The 21411-nt window shown below is 46.8% G+C and overlaps 1 protein-coding gene across 2 annotated transcripts in view; it reads right to left on the reverse strand.

Moving 5' to 3' along the window:
- The window catches only part of PRKCH (protein kinase C eta), a 211658-nt gene extending 190257 nt beyond the window's left edge, over positions 1-21401 (reverse strand). For both annotated transcript variants that reach the window (XM_019518374.1, XM_019518373.1), the window contains exon 1: positions 21010-21401. In XM_019518374.1, the coding sequence (XP_019373919.1) occupies positions 21010-21366 (357 nt within the window). In that variant the 5' untranslated portion in view covers positions 21367-21401. The remainder of the gene's footprint in view (positions 1-21009) is intronic.
- Between the last annotated feature and the right edge of the window lie 10 nt (positions 21402-21411).

Genomic DNA, 21411 nt, shown 5'->3' on the forward strand with positions numbered 1-21411 from the left:
TATATATCCCCCTCCCTTCCCCCCACATGACAGGCATCCTCTTGTTTGGAACTGGAAATATGATAACCCTAGTCTCATATTAAATATATACTGAAGGGAACGACTTGCTCTTCCCAGAGTTTCACAGATGACCAACAGGTTTGATTTTTTTTTTGCAATCACCTCGGTATAATTTGGCAGGAAAACCAGAAAACCACTACACTCTTGCTCTTTCCAGTAAAAAAAACAAAAAAATTACCAAAAAGAGCCAGAATGCAGGCAGGCTCGTGGTGTGTCCAGTACAGAGAGAACTGAAAGCCCACAGGAAATGGCAGCCACATGGCGTTTCTCAGTATAACAGCAGTGCCACGTCTGTAGCTGCCACTCTGGAAAGAGCCACAAAGACGGGCAAACGCTGCCAGCGCGAGGGCTACCTGCAATGCCCTTTGGCTCGATGTGTGCTTTAGCAGCCCGTCTGCGAAGCTGCTCACAATTGCAAACCTCCCGTTGACCCCGTGCTCTTTGGATGCTGGGCATCCAGAGGCTGCTTTAGTCACACTTGATATTAGTTCTTTGCTGGAAAAAACCCATTGTTGAAACCCATGGAGTTATATTAATGTAAGGACAGGACAGTCAGGGCTCTGGTTACTAAAGCTTTCCTGCTAGAGAGGCGTATGGGGCTCATCTAGGATATATGCAGCTAAAACAGTCTGTGATCGGAGTACCTTTCCTTGGCTATGTTCTTTTATGATTTTGCTCTCTGATACAAAAAACTAGGCTACATAATTTTGGTCATTGCTACAGGGTTGTGATGTAATCTTGAATGTATTAATCATACAAACCAATTCTAGGAGCTCCTTTTAATCAGCTATCACATTTCAGTTCACTTTGTGGCATTGCTTCTCTTCCATTCTTGCCTAAAAGCTTTTTTTCTACTGGGAAACTACTCACTAAATAAACTAATAATTGTTGAGGCCTGGGTATGGTCATTTGGGCTATTAAACATCAAAGAGATGGAAGATTTTACTCTTCTGTTAAGCCTTTATAATACCACAATACTTAGAAATCTTGCCTGCCAAGGCAAGCAGCTTCCTACCATTTACAGTAAAAGTCGTACCATCATGCTATAGTGATAGCGACTTCATTAGAAAAGCCCAGCTATTTGTAGTGCTTTGTCACTACCATGAAAAGCACAAGGAAAAAACCCCCTAAGACTGATAACTGCATATCTAGATGCCTTCATCTCAAAAGGCAGGAAACTGGGAGCTACAAGCTAAAATGCAATCTTTTAGAGTGACACAAGAAGTCTTGCTTCACTGCATCTTAAAACAGCTCGTTAGGGTTTTGATCTCTGCACGTATTAGATTAAATCAGGAGAGGCAGCATGCAGTTGGTTGGGCTAACAGTACTCCAAACTCGGGGTGCTGGATGGCAAATATTTCATTTGTTTTTGTACGAAGTCGAGGAACATCCGTTACAACCACTGCCTTGCCTATGCAGATGGTCCTGCTGTGTTGTGATATAGATATTGTGCCTTTTACCTACAGGTCTTCAAAGAAGGTAAGCATTTCTCTCTCTCTGTTACCAATATAGAAACGGAGGCACAGAGCACACATGCTAGAAGCTATCCCATAGGAAAGCCAGCAGCAGAACTGGGAATACAACCCAGGCCTCTTCCAGCCACCGCCTCGCCACATCCAGCCGTCCCCAGTATCCATGACCATGGAGCACTTTTAATTCCAGAGTCTCCAAAAACTGAGACTCGGCTGCTTTCTCCTCCTATAACAAAAAAAGACAGAAACTCTCTCATCCTAATGATTATAAAAACTCTGCTCTTGCATTGCCAGGAAATTGTTGCTGTTGGAGCCATTTCAGGAAAAGACCTCATTTTGCTTACAACCGTGTAGCTCACTGAGAGTAGTCTTGTCAAAGCTGAGGTTTCCTATGACTGAGCAGAGGCACATATAAGACCGATGTTTTCAGATATGGTCTCCTGAAGTACAAGGGAGCTCACACTTGTAGCTGCACCCACTTACTTAGCGCACCGAAACCTCTGCTCAGCTCACTGGGCTCTCTAAAAGGGAGCAATTAATGGTAAGGATTTTTCGGAGGTTGGGTCAGGGTCTCTGTATGAATCTAGGTGATGACGGCATGGACATGTCTAACCGTTAGTGCTTATGAGATTCTTGCCAGGTCAAGAGTTAATCGTGCTGTTTCCCAGAAGACAAGGTTGAGCTGCACCTTTATAGACTGAATCAAGTTAGTTGAGGACACTCTTTCCTGCCGTTGCCAGTTTTCTGATGCTTACCAATATTATGGACTAGACATGTTTTGCCCCCTAGATCTTAGTAGCTACTTGAACACATCTCCCTGATGACCCTCAAGAATATATAGTTAAAGCAGTAGCAACCTGTGCCAAAGAGCCTCCCCAAATAGGTGTTCCTAAAAAGATGCAATCAGAAGTGCTATGGCATGCCCATGTCTACCAGTCCTTGGGTGTAAGGGCAACTTCTTAACCCCAAAGACCTTTCGAGGCTGCCATTCACATGTGTGTTCGAACCCTACCCGGCCCAGCTCTGGGAAACACGCTTTCACATTTATTCAGCAAAAACATGGTTTGGGATGGGATCCAGGCTTCGACTTACAACATCCCTGGGCTCTGTATTCCCAGGTGGTGGGGGGAAAAGAAAACCAAACTTGCTATTACCAACTGCAAACAAATTTTTAAAATAGAACTTGCTCTCTCTCAGTTTTTAAATAAAATAATTCACTTAAAAGGGAGTAAAAGCATAACATTTTAAAGGGGGTTTTCTTCCTGGAGAATTTTAACTATCTGCATTTTGTGCCACCTTTCTATAGCAAGAGATTAATTTAAACATTTGGGGGTATTATCAGAAGTTATGTGCCACGTGAAGGGGCTGTTGTCAAGTTCCAGGGTCAGTCTGAGCACAATCAATGATGTCATCTGGCCAAGCAAGACGTGGGAGATGACCTCATCATGCACTTGTGACCTCACAGTCAAAGCTGAGACTCCAGTGGTTGTGCTGCGACAGGAAGGGGCTTGAAGAATATTGGCCTCCTGACCCATGCAGGTCACCGGTGCCCAGGAAGAGGTGCATTGCTGCTGTGGAAATAGCTGACCTCAATGTTCAACCTAAATTTGCAAAATGAGGCACTTCTGGTATAAACATGTGACTGCGAGCCTTTAGGCAGCATGCGCTGGCATCTGGTAGCATCTGCCATGTGATCAGGCATGTCCCTCTTCCCTCCCAAAGTGCACTTCAAGCTGAAGCAGCATTTCAGATGACATGTTTGAGGTACAGCAATGGTAAAGAAGCAAAAAAAGGGTGCCTGCAAAAGTGAAAGGGTATAATAAAGTGTGACAAGTTTCTATGTACAATATTGATGCTACTGAAAAACCAGCACTACTGACGTATATGGGGGCACTGCTGCTCACTGCACTCCACTGCAACTCCAGGCACTGCCAAACCATGGCACGGCTCCTAAAGTGCCACCGTGCACCAAGTAAATGCCACCATCTTTACTGCAGAAACGTTGCCTGAGAATACTACAAGTCCCAGCATGCAAAGCTCCCTCATAGGAGAGTAGTTTTCGGTCCTGTTGAAGAGGAGAGCAGCTATCAGGTGCTCCGCTTAATACATAATCAGCTTGCCTATGTGCAGTTGGCTTCTGCTCTGTTGTCATTGCAGCATGCAGTCAGTCTTGGTGTATTTTATTTGATAAAGGCACATGCTTTTAATTCCTACTCTTACCAACATTAGCTAGTGGAAGAAGTGTACATACAGCCCCAGAAAGAATCGCCTTGCTATCCTGTATGCATGCCCCTTTACACTGCAGTCTTCTTTTCCTATTGACAAGACAAGGCTCTTGCAGAAGTGCAGCCTAAAGTCTCCCACCAAGATTTATTTCCCACCCCCCCCAATAAAAATCCTAAATTCCCACCACAGATTTGCACCCAGAGAGGTTTGAGTAGGAAAGGATAAAAGTCTTGGAGAGAGATCATTTTCATAAATCTTTTCAGTAAATCCATTCAAAACATCTTTAAAGTGAGCAAGTGTTATAACAGAAGGCAAAGCTCAAGCCTGCAATATATGGGCAGCATGTCTTGAAAAACTAACTAAATAAAGGCAGATGGCTAGCACCCAGTTCCTAGGGATCCATCAGCCAAAGACAGGATTATCCAGATCGAGTCAGGTCCTTGGCTGGCCTCGCTCCATCGACTGTGCTGAACGGTAGCCCCAAAATCAGGCTCTTACTCCGATCTGCGGGAATCTGAGCACTTGTAAGCACTCTGGGCACGAACCCAACAAGAATACTCTTAAGCCACTTTGCACCTAATAAAAGGGAGGTAAAACTTCTGAAAAAAATAAGAAGCAACTGGAAAATTCAAAGTAAGAGATGGAAAGATTTGGTGCATTTTGAAAGTAATACCTGCTGCTACTGTGGCTTCCTAGCAAACCGCAACAGAGTGTATTGTAGAGAGCTGTTCCTGTGGAAACAGTCACTGAATACTGTGAGAGACAAAGTGCAAATTAATAAGGCCACGTTAAAAAACTTGCAACTGCTACATGGCTGACTAAAAAAGATGCTTTTCTTCTCTGTGAGAGTCTGTAATTACGTACTAGCTTTTCCAACACTGTTGAGGCCAAAGCACTTTTTTTTTTTTTTGCAGACATTTCTCTGAACCACGCGAAAACAACCTATTTTATACACCATGGGTTAATCAACAGTGACAGCTGCTCTGCTCTTATGTACATGAACCCTGGGACTTGCACTGCCCAGGTATCAAGCATCACGGGGGAGCTGTCAGGGGAATTAAGAGAGCCTTTTAAAACCCTCTTCCAAGAGCCAATGATATGGTCTACAAAGGTGCTGTAAAAACAGCACATTTCAAATGTCTTTAGACTTTTCTCAACTAATTTCCCTTTTCTGAGGCAGAAAGAGGGGTGTCAGAGCATGAGATTCAAGTGAGAACTAACACCACCGGAAAACTAACGGCCGCGACAAGTCTGCTGTTGGAACGTGAGACGCAGCAAGAAGAGAAGTAAGAGTTATGCCTTTTTAAAAATAAGCAAAATACCAAAGTCATCCTAGCTATAAATCACTCTGCTTAGATGTAGGCGCTTGGACGTGACGAAGGGAAATGAGAGCTGCAGTAAATGCTGAGATCACTTGCAAATAAGCAGCCTTTACATAGCCCCCCATGAAATACCTTCCCTCCCCAGAAGGACACCAACTGACTTTCTTGAGTGTACGGGACAAAATACAAAATAAGAGAAAAATTTATAAAGTAAGGAATCTGATCCTGAAAACAGGACCCAGTGGGTGTGTCTACATGTGACACTTATTGCGCATTAGCCTAATAACGCTGCGTAGTAGTGCGGCAATTAAAAACCATGCTAATCACCTATTGTGCAGTGTTATTAGGCTAATGAGCACTAAGCAGCATGAAAAAACTGTGCGCCATCACTACTGCACAGTAACTCTAGTTACTGCATGTTTAGTTAGGATTTTATTAAGCAAGTTCCTTTGACCATGCACAATTTTCAGAACGTGAGAATCCCAAAGGACTTTTTTGGGACTATTTGCATGTTTAAATGTTACCCACACACTCAAATGGCTTGCAGAATAAGGGCCTAGCGGTCAAGCTTGTTCAGACTTATTCCCTTCTATAGTATAAAAGTTACAAATGCTTATGTACAGTTGACTTGAAAGTCGGAAGGGATACAGCTACACGTGTGCATTTCTTCCCTTGGCTTCTCTAGCCCAGGAGAGTGAATGGTGCTGGAAATGGTTTTTAAGTTAGTTAAACACAATGAGTGGTGTTTAAAAACATGTTAACATGAGTCAGAGTAAATCCTGGTAAACTTGAGTAAAACTGGTCATGGTCAACTCTTGATATTCAACCATGGACTATACTAAAAGCAGGGTCATTTTTTTTAATGTGTTAATGTCCATTTAACATGTTATCTAAACAGTTTTAAAACCCAGTCTGGACAAGGCCATTTGCATATCTCTGTCCAAGCAGAAGGACTGAAGATTCTGCCACTCACTGTTACACGTGCAATGAGTGTGCCCCAATAAACTCCAGCAAAGTGCGTGCTGGAGTATATTGCTCCCAGGCACAATGTTTACACGTGCACCCGGGCTGAGCTTGGGTGGTGCAGCCCTGGCTGGCAGGGGATTCAGGGGGTCAGCCTGGCTTAACATGCTGCAGAGGGGCTGGCTGGGGCATGAGGGTGCTACAGTGTGGGGCTAGACAGCAGGCAACCCGCACACTGTGGTACTGTCATACCCTACCCAGACCCAGTCACCGTCTACACATGCGTTGCAGTGGAGTAAATACCTCACCTGTAGGATAGTCCTTGTGTTGGGCAGTACTATCCTATGGTGGAGTTAATTAGTTTTTGCCAGCCTAATAGCACCGCTTGTGTAGACAGTGACCCTCTACTGCGGAGCTATAAAGCATGCGTGTAGATGCACCTACTGTATTTTGCTTCGTGCTACGTTTCATTTTGCAATAATAGACTTGTATACACTGTTTTTCCAGCAGCATCTGGCCATGTGTAGGCATCCATGCATTTTGCTTACAGTGGGCTCAGGACTGAAAAATGTTTTTTGCCATACAGGAAATGTAGCCTGAACTTCTACACTCTGCCTCACACTGCTAGGCTTGTTACTGGAAATGTCTGAATAGCTGCTATTCAAACAAGACGGAGAGGCACGTTCCCTACTTCTTATATCCTTTCTTTAGCAGGGAAAGCACATACTCTGATAACTCTCAATGAAGTTTGGAACAATGAAAACATAGCTGCTGTCTCTCAGTCCAACAAAATAATGTGATTTGAAGAAAAAGATGTTGATGCAATGGCTCAGCCCTGGAAAAGACAGCACCGCTGCACTACCTACACATCCCTGGATAGAGTTCAAATATTCAGAGAGTTCAGGACTTAGCACTAAGTGGGCTGGCACTTGCCAGGCAGAGGACTACATCCCCTCCCACAACATACTGGTCATCTCTCCTAGCTGCAGCCACCCAACTAAGTATTTCTTGTAATAAAGGAGAGAGAGCTGCTGGTTGATCCTTCCCTGGACTGCAGGGATGTGGAAGTAGTCCACAGGCCAGATGAACAGCACAGAGTTGACCTCGCAGACTAGATCAGGCCCACAGGATGTGGATATATCCTTGACACCCATTTTACTGGAATTGAAAAGAGTCTCCTATTCCTCCTGGTATACTGCAAGAACCAATGGGATTTTTTTTACCATTCTCTAAAGATTTGGGGAGTAACTGGAAGAGTCATCAATGAGCAGATGCTCCAATCTTGTGCACCTGACCTTTTGTGGTTGTTACATTAGCCAAATGATAGTACAAAAAAGTGACAAGCCCCTAACTTTGGGCTCATTTCTTCATGGTCTTCAGTGACCTAGATCAGCAGTTTCCAAACTCTTGACAGATAGCACACCGCCAATTTAAAACAATACAATCTTAAGCACCAGCAGCAATTTTTTCAGTTCAACCTTAAGTACTGCCAGTAAATTTTTGTCAGATAAAGCAATCGTAATAAATCTGTTAAAGCGTGCCACCGACAGGTTGTCTGCGTACCACTTGTCATACCCGTACCACAGAGTGGGAACCGCTGATCCTAAATAATGACTTGTTGGGGAAAAGGCAGCGTTTCCGTCTTTCTTGGCAGCTCTGCACACACTTGCTGTGCTCAGTAAATAATGTATAACCCTGTTACCATTAAATATCCTTGCTACACATAAGAGGGAAAGGAAAGCTGGCCTGGAGACTGCTCCCAGCTCCAGGGGTGCAAGCCGGGAATAGCTCCACTGATGTCAACAGAGACCGACTGGTGTAAAATGGGAATGTGAAAGCAGAAGCAGCGTGAGCACGGCCCCTCTGATGAATGGAGTCTTGCAAAACACAAACTTTCTGCAGCCTGGCATTTTACAGCAGGCTGCCAAGAGGAAGACGGTGACATTCATTAGGGGGGGTGCTAAAAATAAATGCCAGAAAAAAGGGAAATGTCGAGAGCCTGGCTTTTATGTCATGAGTTGCAACAGTTTGCCTTTCCTGACACAAGGAAGCCAAAGCAGATTCAGGCCCTGCGTTGGCCAGGCTCTCTCTCTCTCTTTAGCAAAGCATGGCAACTTGAAGACGCTGTCCCTGAATTACCAACACCTGATTTTTATTCCTCACAACAATAAATGTTCTTTCCACTTGGGAAGAACTTCCCCATCCAAAGAGCACAGAGAGGTAGTTAATCATGTTAGCCTGACGTCAGGGTAAAAATGCACCTTATAGACTAACTGGATCTGAGATGCATAAACTGTTATAAGCAAGAGCTTCTGCATCTCTCATTCAATTAGTCTATAAGGTGCATCTCTACTCTGCCCTCTGCCCATGTAAAGTACCAGAGTAGCCACCTCCTTACCTCACCTCACCTGTCCTTAAACATCTGCTTCTGCCATGGTGCCTACAAACAACTCTTGGCGGATCGAAGCATCCAGCAAAACTGACTGCAAAGAATGGAGCGTGAACTGAAAATCATCTCTATTCCTGCCTGCCTACCGCCCAAAGGAGGCTCTTATTGTGGCACCAGAGGACCTCATGCCAAATGAACTTAACCCTAAACAGAATAAATTAATGTGGAATGACACACTTACTCTAGATTGATACATTCCTGAACATCTACCCCTAATTAACTGCCTGTGTATACCAAGATATTAGGGTCTTGCCGAAGCTAGCCAGAAGGTGTGACTAGTTCATCCACGAAATAATGAATGAAACCAAACATACACACTCATCTTTATCGCCACCGCACTCCAGTTTATCTGTTTCGCCACCTGTAGCAGACTGTCACTAGCCCAGACTCTGAACTCTCTGGTGCAGGGACTGCCTTTATGTTATTCATATAGCAACACCAAGCATGGTGGGGCTACGGACCTTAAAACAATACAGACAGTGGCAATTATTCCTTTTTTTTGGCTCTGGGAAGAAAACAAGTTTCTCAAATTAAAAGTCCACAACTGATAAAAAAAAAAAAAAGGTTTAAAAAGCAAAAGCAAAGGAGAGAGTCGCACACAAGTCAAGTTCCGGATGATTTGCTCACATCAGGTCTTGGGGTTCATTTCAAAGAGAGCAGGCGAGAGAGAAGAAATGCAGCACTGCCAAAAACACAGACTAATTCTAGAGTCAAACAAGCAAGCAGGTAAAACCAAAACTATGAGATAGGAAAAAGAGATTTAGAAATATTTTCTATGATATTGTTTTAGGAAAACAGGAACCAGTCCAGCCCAGAGTGGTCCTGCCTCTAGCTGAGATTTCTGTTTCCAATATTGGTTAATGCCAGGTGTTTCAGAGGAACGGCAGGAAGCTTTGTGGACAGTTTAATGAAACAACTTACTTGGTTGCTCAGCTTCTTCCTAGCCCCAGACATTTGGGGTTTGCTACTGTCCTGAACAGGTAATTATTTGTAGTCATGGAATAGCACCACGCTGTGCTTAAGTGCTACAGCACAAGAAGATGGGCCTTGAAACAGAGAGCTGACAATCTAAGGAGAAACACAAGCGTGCGCATGTGTGTCATTGCACCAGAGAGCTGACAATCTACGTAGAAACACAAGCGTGCATGTGTATGTCGTTGCACCAGACAGCTGACAATCTACGTAGAAACACAAGCGTGCACGCGTGAGTGTGTGTCATTGCACCAGGGAGCTGACAATCTAAGTAGAAACACAAGCGCACATGCACGTGCGTGTGCATGTGTGTGTGTTAAAGCAGGTATTAGTTCTACTAAGCTCATGGCCTTAAGACTATCTTGGGAAAACTGAGATCCCTGGGTTAACTATGCACAGTGCGAAAAATCAACAGAAGGAAGTTTATAAGATGCCTGTCATCATATCCTGACTACTTGGCTTGGCTATTTTATCCCTTTCCCATTACCCTGCAAGCTGGTTGCACACCAGTATACACCACTGTAAAATCAGTGACAGGTGTGATTTTTTTTTTTAAACCATGTGTTTAAGCTGGCACAACTCCTAGGGAGGGTACACCGGTTATATCAACATAACGCTCTTCCATGCTGGTATAAGTTATACCTCTTCCCATATGGGAACAGCTGTGCCTGTAAAGCACCGGTATAACATACAAGCATGTTCCAATAGAGGAGCATGTACTGCTTTAACTACACCACTTTAAAGTTGTTCAACATTTATTTTTATACAAGACCTTTATCTCCTGGAGTATGGCTATACAAATGACTTACTATGGGACAAAAGGGGATGGGAATTGACTGCATGTTAGCTTCTCCACAATATCTGCCTTTGTGCATGCTCTAATTCTGCAGCAAATGAAGTCCAGCACTCGGCATCAGAGCGGCAAGTCACTGCAGACTCCTGTCCCTGTACAACAGGGTCCAAGTGCATGCCAGGCAATACCATACAACAGCAGACGCAAAATAAAGCCCCACTGCCTTCTCCTCCAAGGGGATGTGGTTCATATGCCTGAACCCTTATCTAATGGTGACGGATCTTTTCTTTATTAGATATTTGGAGAGGAATCTTTATATCCAGGATTCTATCACCAATCGATTTAATAACGAAACCAAGTGCTTGCAAGAACTTTGCAGGCGTACAGCAGAAATGTTTTCTGTATGGCAAGGAGTGATAAATGCAATGTTTCTATATGGGCAAAAGCCTCAGTGTAGATGCAGTTGTACTAGCAAAAGCGCTTTCAATGACGGTAGAAGCTGCATCTGCCTTAGGAAGGTTTGCTGGCTTTAAAACTAAACTCTCTTTTATTCAGCAGCTGGATTTATATGCAGAAAATATCTCAAAACATCAAACAAAAAATACTGCTGGGATAGCAGAGCTTTATATTGCTTGTCTGACTTTAAAAAAACCCAACCCACCAAACACAGCAGCTTCAGGCACGCTGGTTAATGCTGCTAGGCCACCACTATTTCCTTGATCTTTAGAAGAGGGAGGAGGGACAGAGTGGAGATCTAACTCTCCAACTAGTAAGAGACCTATTCATTTAAAGGTTTATGACACCTAAATATTTGCTGTGCCTGTCCCGGGATTTCCAAGCGGGCTGAGATTTTTTAGAGCAAGGAGGCCTGATGTTTGACGCTGAATGATTTACAGAAGTGCTTAGAGACTGACTCTGATATCTCCTCTGCTTGTCCCTTTTCCAGGGTTACAGAAAAGCGCTGGAGATTCCTTAATTATATCAGCAGAGCACAATAGCTCCAATCAAGCGGACGACATCAAAGGAACTTTTAGACGCTGGAAAGAGAGAAAACAGAGTATCATTCACCTTGGCAAAGAGATATGCTTCCCTATCGAATACTTTGTAAACTGGTACAGGGGTGTAGGTTGTAGCCCAGTTGACCCAAGGACACAGGCAGACAAGGCTCTTTGGGTGAAACTGATATCTTTTAGTAGACCAACTTGTAAATTGGTAGGTACTCTCATATCTACCAGTTCAAATTTTAACTGGTACACTCTCACAAAAAGCACCTCTTCCACGACTTCAGCATTTCCCTGATGAGAAACAGTTTAGCCAGAAAATTCAGACCAGCCCTCCTTGCAAAGCTAAAAAGAGCCATCGCTGCCAGTGGACTACACAGGACCACTCCTCTCATTTCCTCCCCAGCTTGCTCAGCAGTGAACTAGTTAGTATTTAATTCAGATGCCCAATGCAATTTAAACTGTATTTATAGTTTAAATGCAATACAAACTGGTAAGTATTCCCTTGTCAACTGGTAGGTATTCTCCTGGCAATTTTAATAGTCCAGGCTGTCCCCTCGACAGCCTTTTCTTGCCTATACGCTCAAAATGGATTGCAACCCACTTGCTTCTCAGAAATCATTCAAAAGAGAAAGCTTGGTGAAAATGCAGCACTGCAAAAACACTTGTGTGGTAACAGCTAAACACACAGCCTCCCCCCCCCCAAAGCTACAACAGTCCTACCGAACAACGCTTCCTAAGGTGCCCCGCTTCCTTATCCTACTGAGAACTGGTGCCTGGTCCTCATTCCCAGCAAGCAGCCTCTTTTATATGCCATGACCACAAACGCAGGTCTGCAAATGCTGATGGGCAGCAATAACTTTACAGACATGCCAGCCCCGTTGCACACGTGTGTGCAGAATCCGAGCCCAGGTTAGCAAACCCCAAGTTCACCCCCTCAACCTCTAAGCAGGGACTCTGCTAAGTGCTACCAATGCCACTCATGACCTCGTGTGGCAACCACAAAAGGGACAGCAGGAAAAATAACTCTGTGATTGTCAAAGACAAGATCACGCCCTACAATTGCCAAGGACAAGATCACCAGCGGTCAAATTACCAAGTAAGAAAAACAGCTGTATTCTTCTCAGCTCTGCCCACAAAGGAGGCACCACCCGAAACAGGCATCCGGGTACGACAACAGGGGGTGGTAGGCTTGGTCACCTGCCTCTTGGGTTTGGGTGCTTACAGTGTTTTTCTCACAGTTCCCAACATTTGGCTTCCAACGTGGGCCGGCTGCAAGAGAAATGTGGTGGCAGTTCTCAGGTACCCCCTACGCCTGACTGGAGGTAGGCAGGGAACGGCTTGCACACAAAAGTATGGACAAGGTTTAGGGAAAAAAAGCCCCAAGTCTATGTGGGGATTAAAAATGATACCTTTCTGGTAAAAGATGGAGAAAGATCACAGAGCGGCCAATGCTCAGAGCTTGGGGCACTCACGTGGGCCATTCTCTGCTCTCTTCTGTTTCGAACGCAAAGTCCAGCAACTCAACAAAAAACTTTTTTGAACAAAAGTTTATTTGAAACTGGTACACTCTCACAAAAAGCCTCTCTTCCACGGCTTCAGCATTTCCTGATGAAAAACGGTTTTGCCAGAAAATTTAGACCAGCTCTCCTTTGTAAGGCTGAAAAGAGCCATCGCTGCCAAGTGGACTGCACAGGACCGCTCCTCTCGTTTCCTCCCTGGCTTGTTCACCAGCGAGCTAGTTAGTATTTAACTCAGATGCCCAATGCAATGGCCATTTAAAACCTCACCATAGATGCTGAAATTCTGGAGTACAGCATGGTAGCTTCAAAGGCACATCTTCCCGCACACCCATCATAAGCCCAGCTGTTGCATACTTGTATTAATATAGCCAAATAAAGAAGAAAAGCCCAGGCAAAAATGGATAAAAATGGGGAACAACACTTTGTCTAATTCCTGTTTTATATCAGAGTAAATGGTCTCATCTCCAACCTACTTAGCAGTGCAGAGGTGGAGGGAGTTTACAATATATTAGATGAGTGGGAGAGGAACTAACCTATATAAATGGCTGTTGAGCAAATCACAAACCTGTATAAATGGAGAAAATGTAACCTATATAAATGGCTGTTGGGCAAATCAAATTAAACGCCATATGTGAGAACTAGAGCTAGTTTGGTCTCAGACAGAAGATGCTGCCAAATAGTAAGAATGGCTATTTGCAGCAGCAGGTTGCCATAGATGGATAAGCAAATGGCCACACTTCTCTCTGAACCCTACAGTCTGATTTTGGATTTTGTGAAGCTTTCCCTCTCTTCATTCAAATCTCCCTTTAAAAATATACTTCTGTGAAGTCCATCATGACGACAGTCCATCTCAGGAAAAACCAAGCTTAGTACCTCCGAAAAGAAAAATGAGAAGGACGTGTTTGCTGGCAGGAGCTCTAACCATAGCAGGAGCACTTATCTGATGCGATGTTGCAGAACTATGCTGGCAACACTTTTCTATATTAGGTTAGCAACAAAATGCGCTGTTCATCTGCTGAGACTATGGAAACTTTTGGGAGGGGACTATGTCCTTGCTAGGCGCATCCACACAAGGCATTAAACGCACAGCAGACTAACTCGACTGTACATTAGTGCGTCACAGCAAAAGCTGTGCTACTGCACTAATGTACAGTCGAATTAATCTACTACTCATTAGTGTCACTAAAAAGGCATGCGCTGGCACTACTGCATGGCAGCGCTGGTTACTGCGCTTTCAGTTAGTACCTGTTTTTACAGGGCACTTTTACATGTGCTCTGGGAATGAGGGGCCAGTGCTCTAATTAAAGTGCCACTGCGCCTCCTGTATTGGCATTCCCATGCTTAAAAATGGTGGTGGGGGCACTTGAACTAAAGCTCATTCGATGCAAACTCAACCAAGTCTGCTCCGACGCGCTGGAGTGCCAGCATGCTTGTGTATAGGTACCCACAGGTACTAAAGTTAATGCGCAGTACCTATGGTGCGTTAATGCATGTGTAGACATACCCCTTTAGGTCTTGCACAGGACTTAGAATTGATGCTTTGCAAATAATTTTCTTCTTGTACTGAGCAGACTGAAAACAGGGGCAAAACGCTTGTTCACTTGCTACTGAAAAATCAGAACCCTACAAAGGGCTACAGGAGAAACTAAAAAACAAACTAGTCTTCCTGAAAAGGAACTGGGGAGAAACAATGCTAGTTTTCAGCCCTCACTGAAAGCAAGCAAACTGTTAATGAGTTGCTGTCCTAGCATCCACGCTGTGGACAGATGGAAATAAGATTGATAGGATGTATTCCTTGTTCCAAACCCATCCTGCTAACCATCCATTTATCTGCTATATACAGGCACAGCTAGCAGTTTTTGGAGACACATGAGTGACAGAGCGAATGCCTTCCCTTCGCCTTTGCCCAAATCAAAGCTTAAAAGAGACCTGAGACAGTTTATAACGTGCCAGCAGCACTCTATCGGTGGACGGACAACCTTTGAAACAATCAATCACTCCCTAGCAACAACAACAACAACTCAAGGCTATTCTGACCCACTCTTAACAATTACTATTTGTCTAATGCTTAATATTTACTATAGCTGCTATATAAATCCTGTAAGACACAGGAATGAAGATTAAGATATCTGGTACTGATATGCTGTGAACAGTTCCTCGTTCGGGTACAACTCAATACTTTAGATTACCGATGACATTTGGGTGGCATCCATCTCCCTCACTGGGTACGGGAAGAAAAGTAAGGGGAAACAGTGCACGACATCAAATAAAGTTTATTAAACAAACATCCAGTATCTGGTTTGGAATAACTAAATAAATGCTTTGAAATAAGGAATGCAATCTGGATGCAAATCGTTATTCAGGAGCAGCCGGATGACAACAATGGCCTTTATGCTCTGCTCACTTGCACCTGGGTGAGCTGCTTGCACCTGTGCAAAATGAATACAAACTGCTTCCATTCGTGTTTGGTAAAGTGTTACACCCACTCTGCCAGTAAGTAAATGCCTATGCAAAGGTACGCGACAGGGGAGAGAGAGAGACGCGCCCACTTGATCTACGCCGAGGTGTACGAGTGGCAGGTTGACATTTAGCTCAAGAGACTGACTGCACGCTCGCTGCTCCATCACTTGACAGGCTGAGAAAAGTGACAGGGAATAGGAAGCAGAGTCTCACTACAAATTTTCACTGTTGACATGCCTTTGTAAAATTTGACGCAAGTAAAATTAATGTAAATTGTATTCCAGAATGCATATGCAAATGCAGAAGTAATCAAGCTGTTGTAACACTGTTTAGGAGAGGCACGTCAAGAAAAAACCCAACCAAACCAACTGAAGAGTTGTAAGGGGCCCCGTTAAGTCTTGAGCACGAATTTCAGTGCAAACTACATCCACAGCATTGCTTTTCCGCTTCCCAGGGTGAAGACTCACATGCTTAAGCACATGCACAGGGACAACTCATATGCACTAAGTTACTCATACACATAAGAGTTTGGGGTTGAACTTGTAGGATTGTGATCCATCTGTGAATCATCACACCTACCAGGTCTTCCGGTAAGGGCCAGTAGCAACACACAGTCTGCAAAACTTGCCCCTTCTTGTGTCTGCCGTTATCACTAGAGGTGGCCAAAGATTTTTTGACAAATCAGGGGGTTTTGTCAGAAAATGCCCATTTATCAAAACCAACATGCATTCTGAGGTGCACCAATCTGGGAGAGCTCAGCTGTGCAGACTGTCCCAGACTTAGGACCACACAGTTTGCAGGACCTCTCCAAGGAGCCGAAAGCCAGAAAGTCCAGCTCAAGCTGCTGCTCTCAGGACTTCCAGGCTCCCTTTTCGGTGGCAGGGGACATTTCCCTTCCTCCACCACTGACTCTATGGTCATTTCTCTGGGACTGCACTCAGGGCACGGCACAGCCCTGGGGAGACCGCCTGTGGGGTCGGGGCATCCAGTCCCTCCTTTTTATTCTGCAAATATTGAATGGAAACATTGATATTTTTCCAAAACAGATTTTTTTTTGTTGGAATTCCCTTTCCACGAAAAATTCCGAAATGTCTCCATTTTATTTTTATGCAGAATAATGAATTTTTTTTAACTGTCAGAATTTCTATGTTTTTACTAACTCTTATATCCTTTGATCACCACATCTGGATGCCAGCACAGCCTAGGATGGCTCTTTCCCCCCCTCCAAAAATGCACTATAATAGCTTGATGAGCTATAGGACAACAGGGGTACATTAGTTGTTAGGTCTTGTCTACCCACAAAAAAGCTGTAACACTGACTCCACTGGTCTCACTAAAGCAGTACAACTCCATTCTGGGTGGGGAATTAAAGCTACCAGTGTAAGGCACCTACTGTTGCATGCACCCCTGGGGATGTATTGCTCTAAATGCATTGCTAAAAAATGAGCCGCTCACTGAAACAATCAGACACATCCAAAGCACTCTGCAGACTTCCCCTTGCATGACAAGCATCTTGACTCTGCCACCTCTTTTCCAGGTGACAGAACTGGACCACGGCATGAGCGGCTGGTCCCACTGCCCCCGTGTGCACAGCGGGGCAGGGGCAGCGTGGTGGCCAGCCTCATTTCTCAGCAGCCCCAGTGGTGGTGGCAGCTCCTCCTGACTGCTGCCACCGCCACCTCCTCTGGCCAGGCACCCCAGCCTATCGCCCTGCACCCACTGCCAGGGGCAGGACCCGCATGATCAGAGCGTGCGGCCGGGTGGATGGGATGGGGCTGTGGGCAGGTGAGGAGCAGCGTCTAAGAGTGGGATGAGCCAGCGCAGGGCTGGGGCCCAGGACCGAGCTGCGATCCACTGCCTGCATGTCCTTGCAACAGGTGCTGGTACTGCGGGTAGCACAGTGCAGCTGTGCCTTGGGCCCTGGCCCCGTGCTGTCATCACCCCAAAATCCCGGCCCCACCCGTCGCACTCCCAGATGCCGTTTCCTGCCCAGGCCCCATCCTGTGTGCCATGCCCAGGTGAGTCCTGCGAGTCTCCAAGGGGACCCTGGGATCGCAGGACAGCCGCCCAGCCAAGCGCTGAGCAGAGTCATCTTGGGAGTTTTGGTGAGCTGTTGTGGGGCATGGGGAAAGGGTACTGACCCAGCTCCTGACAGCTCACCAATACTCGCTAAGTGTCCATCCAGCCCAAATAATTGCCCACCCCTGCTCTATGGGATGGGATTGCACTGCGTCACAACGATATTGGAGCTGACTCTAAATTGGCTCGAGAGAGGTAGTGAGCCATGGTAGTCTGAAGTCTAGGAGAAGGCAAGGAGAGGTGCACTCTGACCTAAGGTTACTGCAGTTGTTCTCAACTCCTTAGAGTTACCACCCAGCCACCTCCTTGGAAAATGCCAGCTCTTAGCTTTGATTCTGTTTTTGACTACAGAAAAATAACAGGGCAGTTCTTTTGCAAAGAACTCAGAAAGCCCACACCAGGTCAGAATGATTGTAACACTATGGATTCCCATCTCAAATCCCTGTGTTTATCTCATGAATCATGTCTGCACGCTTCACAGTACTAACGTGGCATGACACCGCATGGCACCCTTGAAGGGATCTTCAGGAACCCCGGGGGGGCTGCGGCAGCCTGCTTGAGAATCACTGGGTTAGTCTATAAAGTCCACTTCCACCCTGACTTAAATTAGCTAGTTTGGCTCCCGGAAACATGGAAGTACTCAGAGACAGACCCGCAAACCTGCACAAGAGGTTGGGCAAGTGCTCAGATGATCAGGCCACTCTATACTGCTGCAGCCTGGCTGCTACCGGTACCCAAGCTAGCTAGACCAATGCTAATTTAGGGATGCACACACGACGCTGCACTCCCAGCACCGGCAGCAGGTCCATGGAGCAGGGACCTTGCACTTGCCTGTACAGCGCTTAATATGCTGGGCTGTGATGGTGATAAGTGGCAAAGTAATTCCCATTAATGGCCTCATTACTGGCACTTTTTTCTACAGACACACAATCATTGTTCTCACAGTTTGCAATACGAGATTATGTTCTGCCTTGATACTGAAATGTGAAAGGGAAGTACTGGCAGCTCCCCTTGTGATATGATCTTGGGTATTTTAGTGCCACCTCTTTCAGCTATCCTCAGCCTGATTTGATTGGGGTGGTGGTTATGCCATGCTTACTAAGCTTCCTTCCCTGATAAGGAAGTAGATGCCTTCCCTCCAGGGAAATGCTGAACACTTGAATCTGCCCAGAATGGGTGTGTATTCTCACACCGAACTGCCTGACACACTGCGAAGCATCACCGGACAGGTCACACTCGCCTTGTTCTAGCAAGGAAACAAAGGCAGGCGCTTCACCTGCCTATAGATCGTTCCCTTTGTTTGGACTGAAATACGGCACATCTGTATGGGAACTGCGCCTACCTGGAAATGGAGGGAACCAGCTGCGAGTACTGCCGTTTAGCAAGAACTGCTGTGTGCGATACAGAACGAATCGCTCCTGGAACCCCGTTACACGCAGGGGTAACTTTGGCCCAACAAACATGTACCTGTCCAGATGTGTCGGGGCACGTGCATAAGTACCTAGGAATTCTTGCATCCCTGAGTGCACGCACGTGTGTTCAAGAGCACAGGGAAAAGTGCACGAGAGTCTGAGGGAGCTCGTGTGCAAGTCCCCTCCCGGCCAACCCACAAGAGACATTCCAGCTCCAGTCTCGATGCTTTTCAACTCAAGCTGTAGCTCTTGCTTTTACCCTGGAAGGTCCCAAGTCAATCCCCAGAGTCGATGTGTACCTTATAGCGTAACTGAATCAGAGAGGTATAGCATAAGTTTTCATAACCCACAACTACAGACTTTTATCCCACTCCCTGGGGGGTTTAAAAACTAGTCCATGTCCCTCAGCGGGTTAACTGCTTTTCTCTTTCCTACCCCCCTTGCCTCTCAGTAGAGCTGCTCCTTTTTCTTCCCCCCTTCTCTACCCTTTGTATTTTAACCACTGCTTTCTATTTGGAAGCTCTGCTTGCCATCTCTTCACTGCATCTGATGAAGTAATCCATAGCTTAGAAAAGCTCGTGCTATACGTCTCTGGTTCAACTGGACAATAACGAGGTGTTGAAGCGGCCCCCAGGGCCACACCATCCAGCCCCTGGCACCAGCCTTGCGCAGGGCCAGTCTGCAACCCCTTGCATGCTGGACCCAGGGCCTGCTTCACTCGTCCAGGACCTGCACGACATGCGGTGCCCGCCCCAGACGGCTGGGGCACTTGCCGTGTGCAGCTTGCATCCTGATCCAGTCTCAGCAGGAGCTACATACAGCGCAGTCCTGGAGCGGCCAGAACGAGCGCTACAGACGCTGGATCCGGCATGGAGGGAGTCTGCGGGCCTGATTCAGCCCACAGGGGCATCCCACACCATTCACCTGGCCCGTGGATCAGTCCTGCGCCACTCATCTGGCCCCCAGGGCCAAAGGAGTTTGACACCTCTGATCTATACAAATAGTTCTCAACCTTTTCTAGGCTCAACCTTTCCTGGCCCTCTTGAGAGACTTAAGGTCCGTTGAGAACTTGCCAGCTCTTAGTTTTCACTTGATCTTTTCACTACAAAAAATACTAGCGCAATTTTCCTGTTGCAAAGAACTCAGAACAGCAGCAGCAAGGCAGATGTTTTAACACCGTGAATTCCTATCCGGAAACCCTCTGGGGCTTATTTGGCAAATCACATCTGCACATCTAAGAGTGCGAGCACTGCGTGGCCTCCCACAGCACCCTCAAAAGGCTCTCGAGGCACCCCCAAGCGGGCCGCAGCCCCTGCTTGAGAACTGTTGTTCTATAAAGTGCAAATCTCCCCTGCCTTCTGCCCAGCCTCACACTAGAAGGCAAGGGAGTTTTGCACCTTAGTCTAACAGAACCAGATATATCACAAGCTTTTATGACTTGCAGACAATGTTGGCTAACTGCCTGACTTCAGACTGACAGGGCTCACTACCCCGTTCCCATCCACAGAGCACCAGCCAAGAAGGGAGCTGCCTTAGGTGAATTCAGGTGAGAGCAGGCAGGGAAGCACAGCAATGTAGAGAGGTGTGTGTACGTGTGTGTGTGCAGGCAGGTGCATGTGTCTGTGCAGGTGCATGCAGGCAGGTGTGTGTGGCTGTGTGTGTGCAGGCACATGTAGGCAGGTGCATGTGCAGGCAGATGAGTGTGTGCACACAGATGCATGCAGAAAGGTGTGTGCGTGCCCACACAGATACATGCAGGCAGGTGCATGTGTGTATACAGGCACGTGTGCAGATGTGCATGTGTGTACAGATGCATGCAGGCAGGTGGGTGTGCAGGGGCATACAAGCATGTGCATGCAGGCAGGTGTATGCGTGTCCATGCGTATGTGTAGGCATGTGTAGGTGTGCATGGGCAACTGCGTGTGCAGGCACCTGTGTGTGGGCAGATGTGTGCGTGTCTGAGCGCACGTGTCTGTGTGCGTGTCCATCTGCATGCAGGCAGGTGCACGTGTCTGCGTGCAAGTATGTGTGTGTGCAGATGTTTGAGTCTGCGCGCATGTGCAGGCACATGTGCGAGTCTGTGCCCTTGCAGGTGCACGCAAGCAGGTGAGTGTCCACTTGCATGTGCATGCTGGCGGACGGAGGCGTGCGTGCGTGTGCGCGCGCTCGCAAGTGCACGCACAGATGTGTGTATCCGTGTGCGTGCACATGCAAACATACACGTGTGTGCGCGCTCGCAGGCGCCTGCAGGCACACGCGGTGCGCGCGCAGACTCACCCAGCCCTCGAAGCCGCCGGCGGGCCCGGCGCCCCGCAGCACGTCGGCGAAGGGCAGCGCGCAGTGCGCCACGAAGTCGTCGTAGCCGAGCGGCGTGTCGTGGAAGACGGCGAGCTCGAGCTGGCGGCCGGCCGACACGGCGGCGCTGAACTCCTCGTTGTAGGTGGGCCGGTTCGTGCGCTGCTTGGTGCGGGTCTGCCCCACGCGCACCTGGTCCACGCTCAGCGCCACGTAGGGGTCCAGCACCTGCCCCTTCTTGAAGATCGAGTGGCGCAGGGACCAGCGCGTGGGCTGCAGCCCCACCGCCTCCCCCACGCGCACCTTCATGCAGCCCGTGAAGTGCAGCGCGCCCGACATCGCCCCGCGCCCAGCTCGGCTCCCCCGGCCTGCGCTCAGCTGCGC

The sequence above is a fragment of the Gavialis gangeticus genome, unplaced genomic scaffold, assembly GCF_001723915.1.
Source record: "Gavialis gangeticus isolate Ggan-Ray unplaced genomic scaffold, GavGan_comp1, whole genome shotgun sequence".
In the NCBI taxonomy this organism is placed as follows: Eukaryota; Metazoa; Chordata; order Crocodylia; family Gavialidae; genus Gavialis; species Gavialis gangeticus.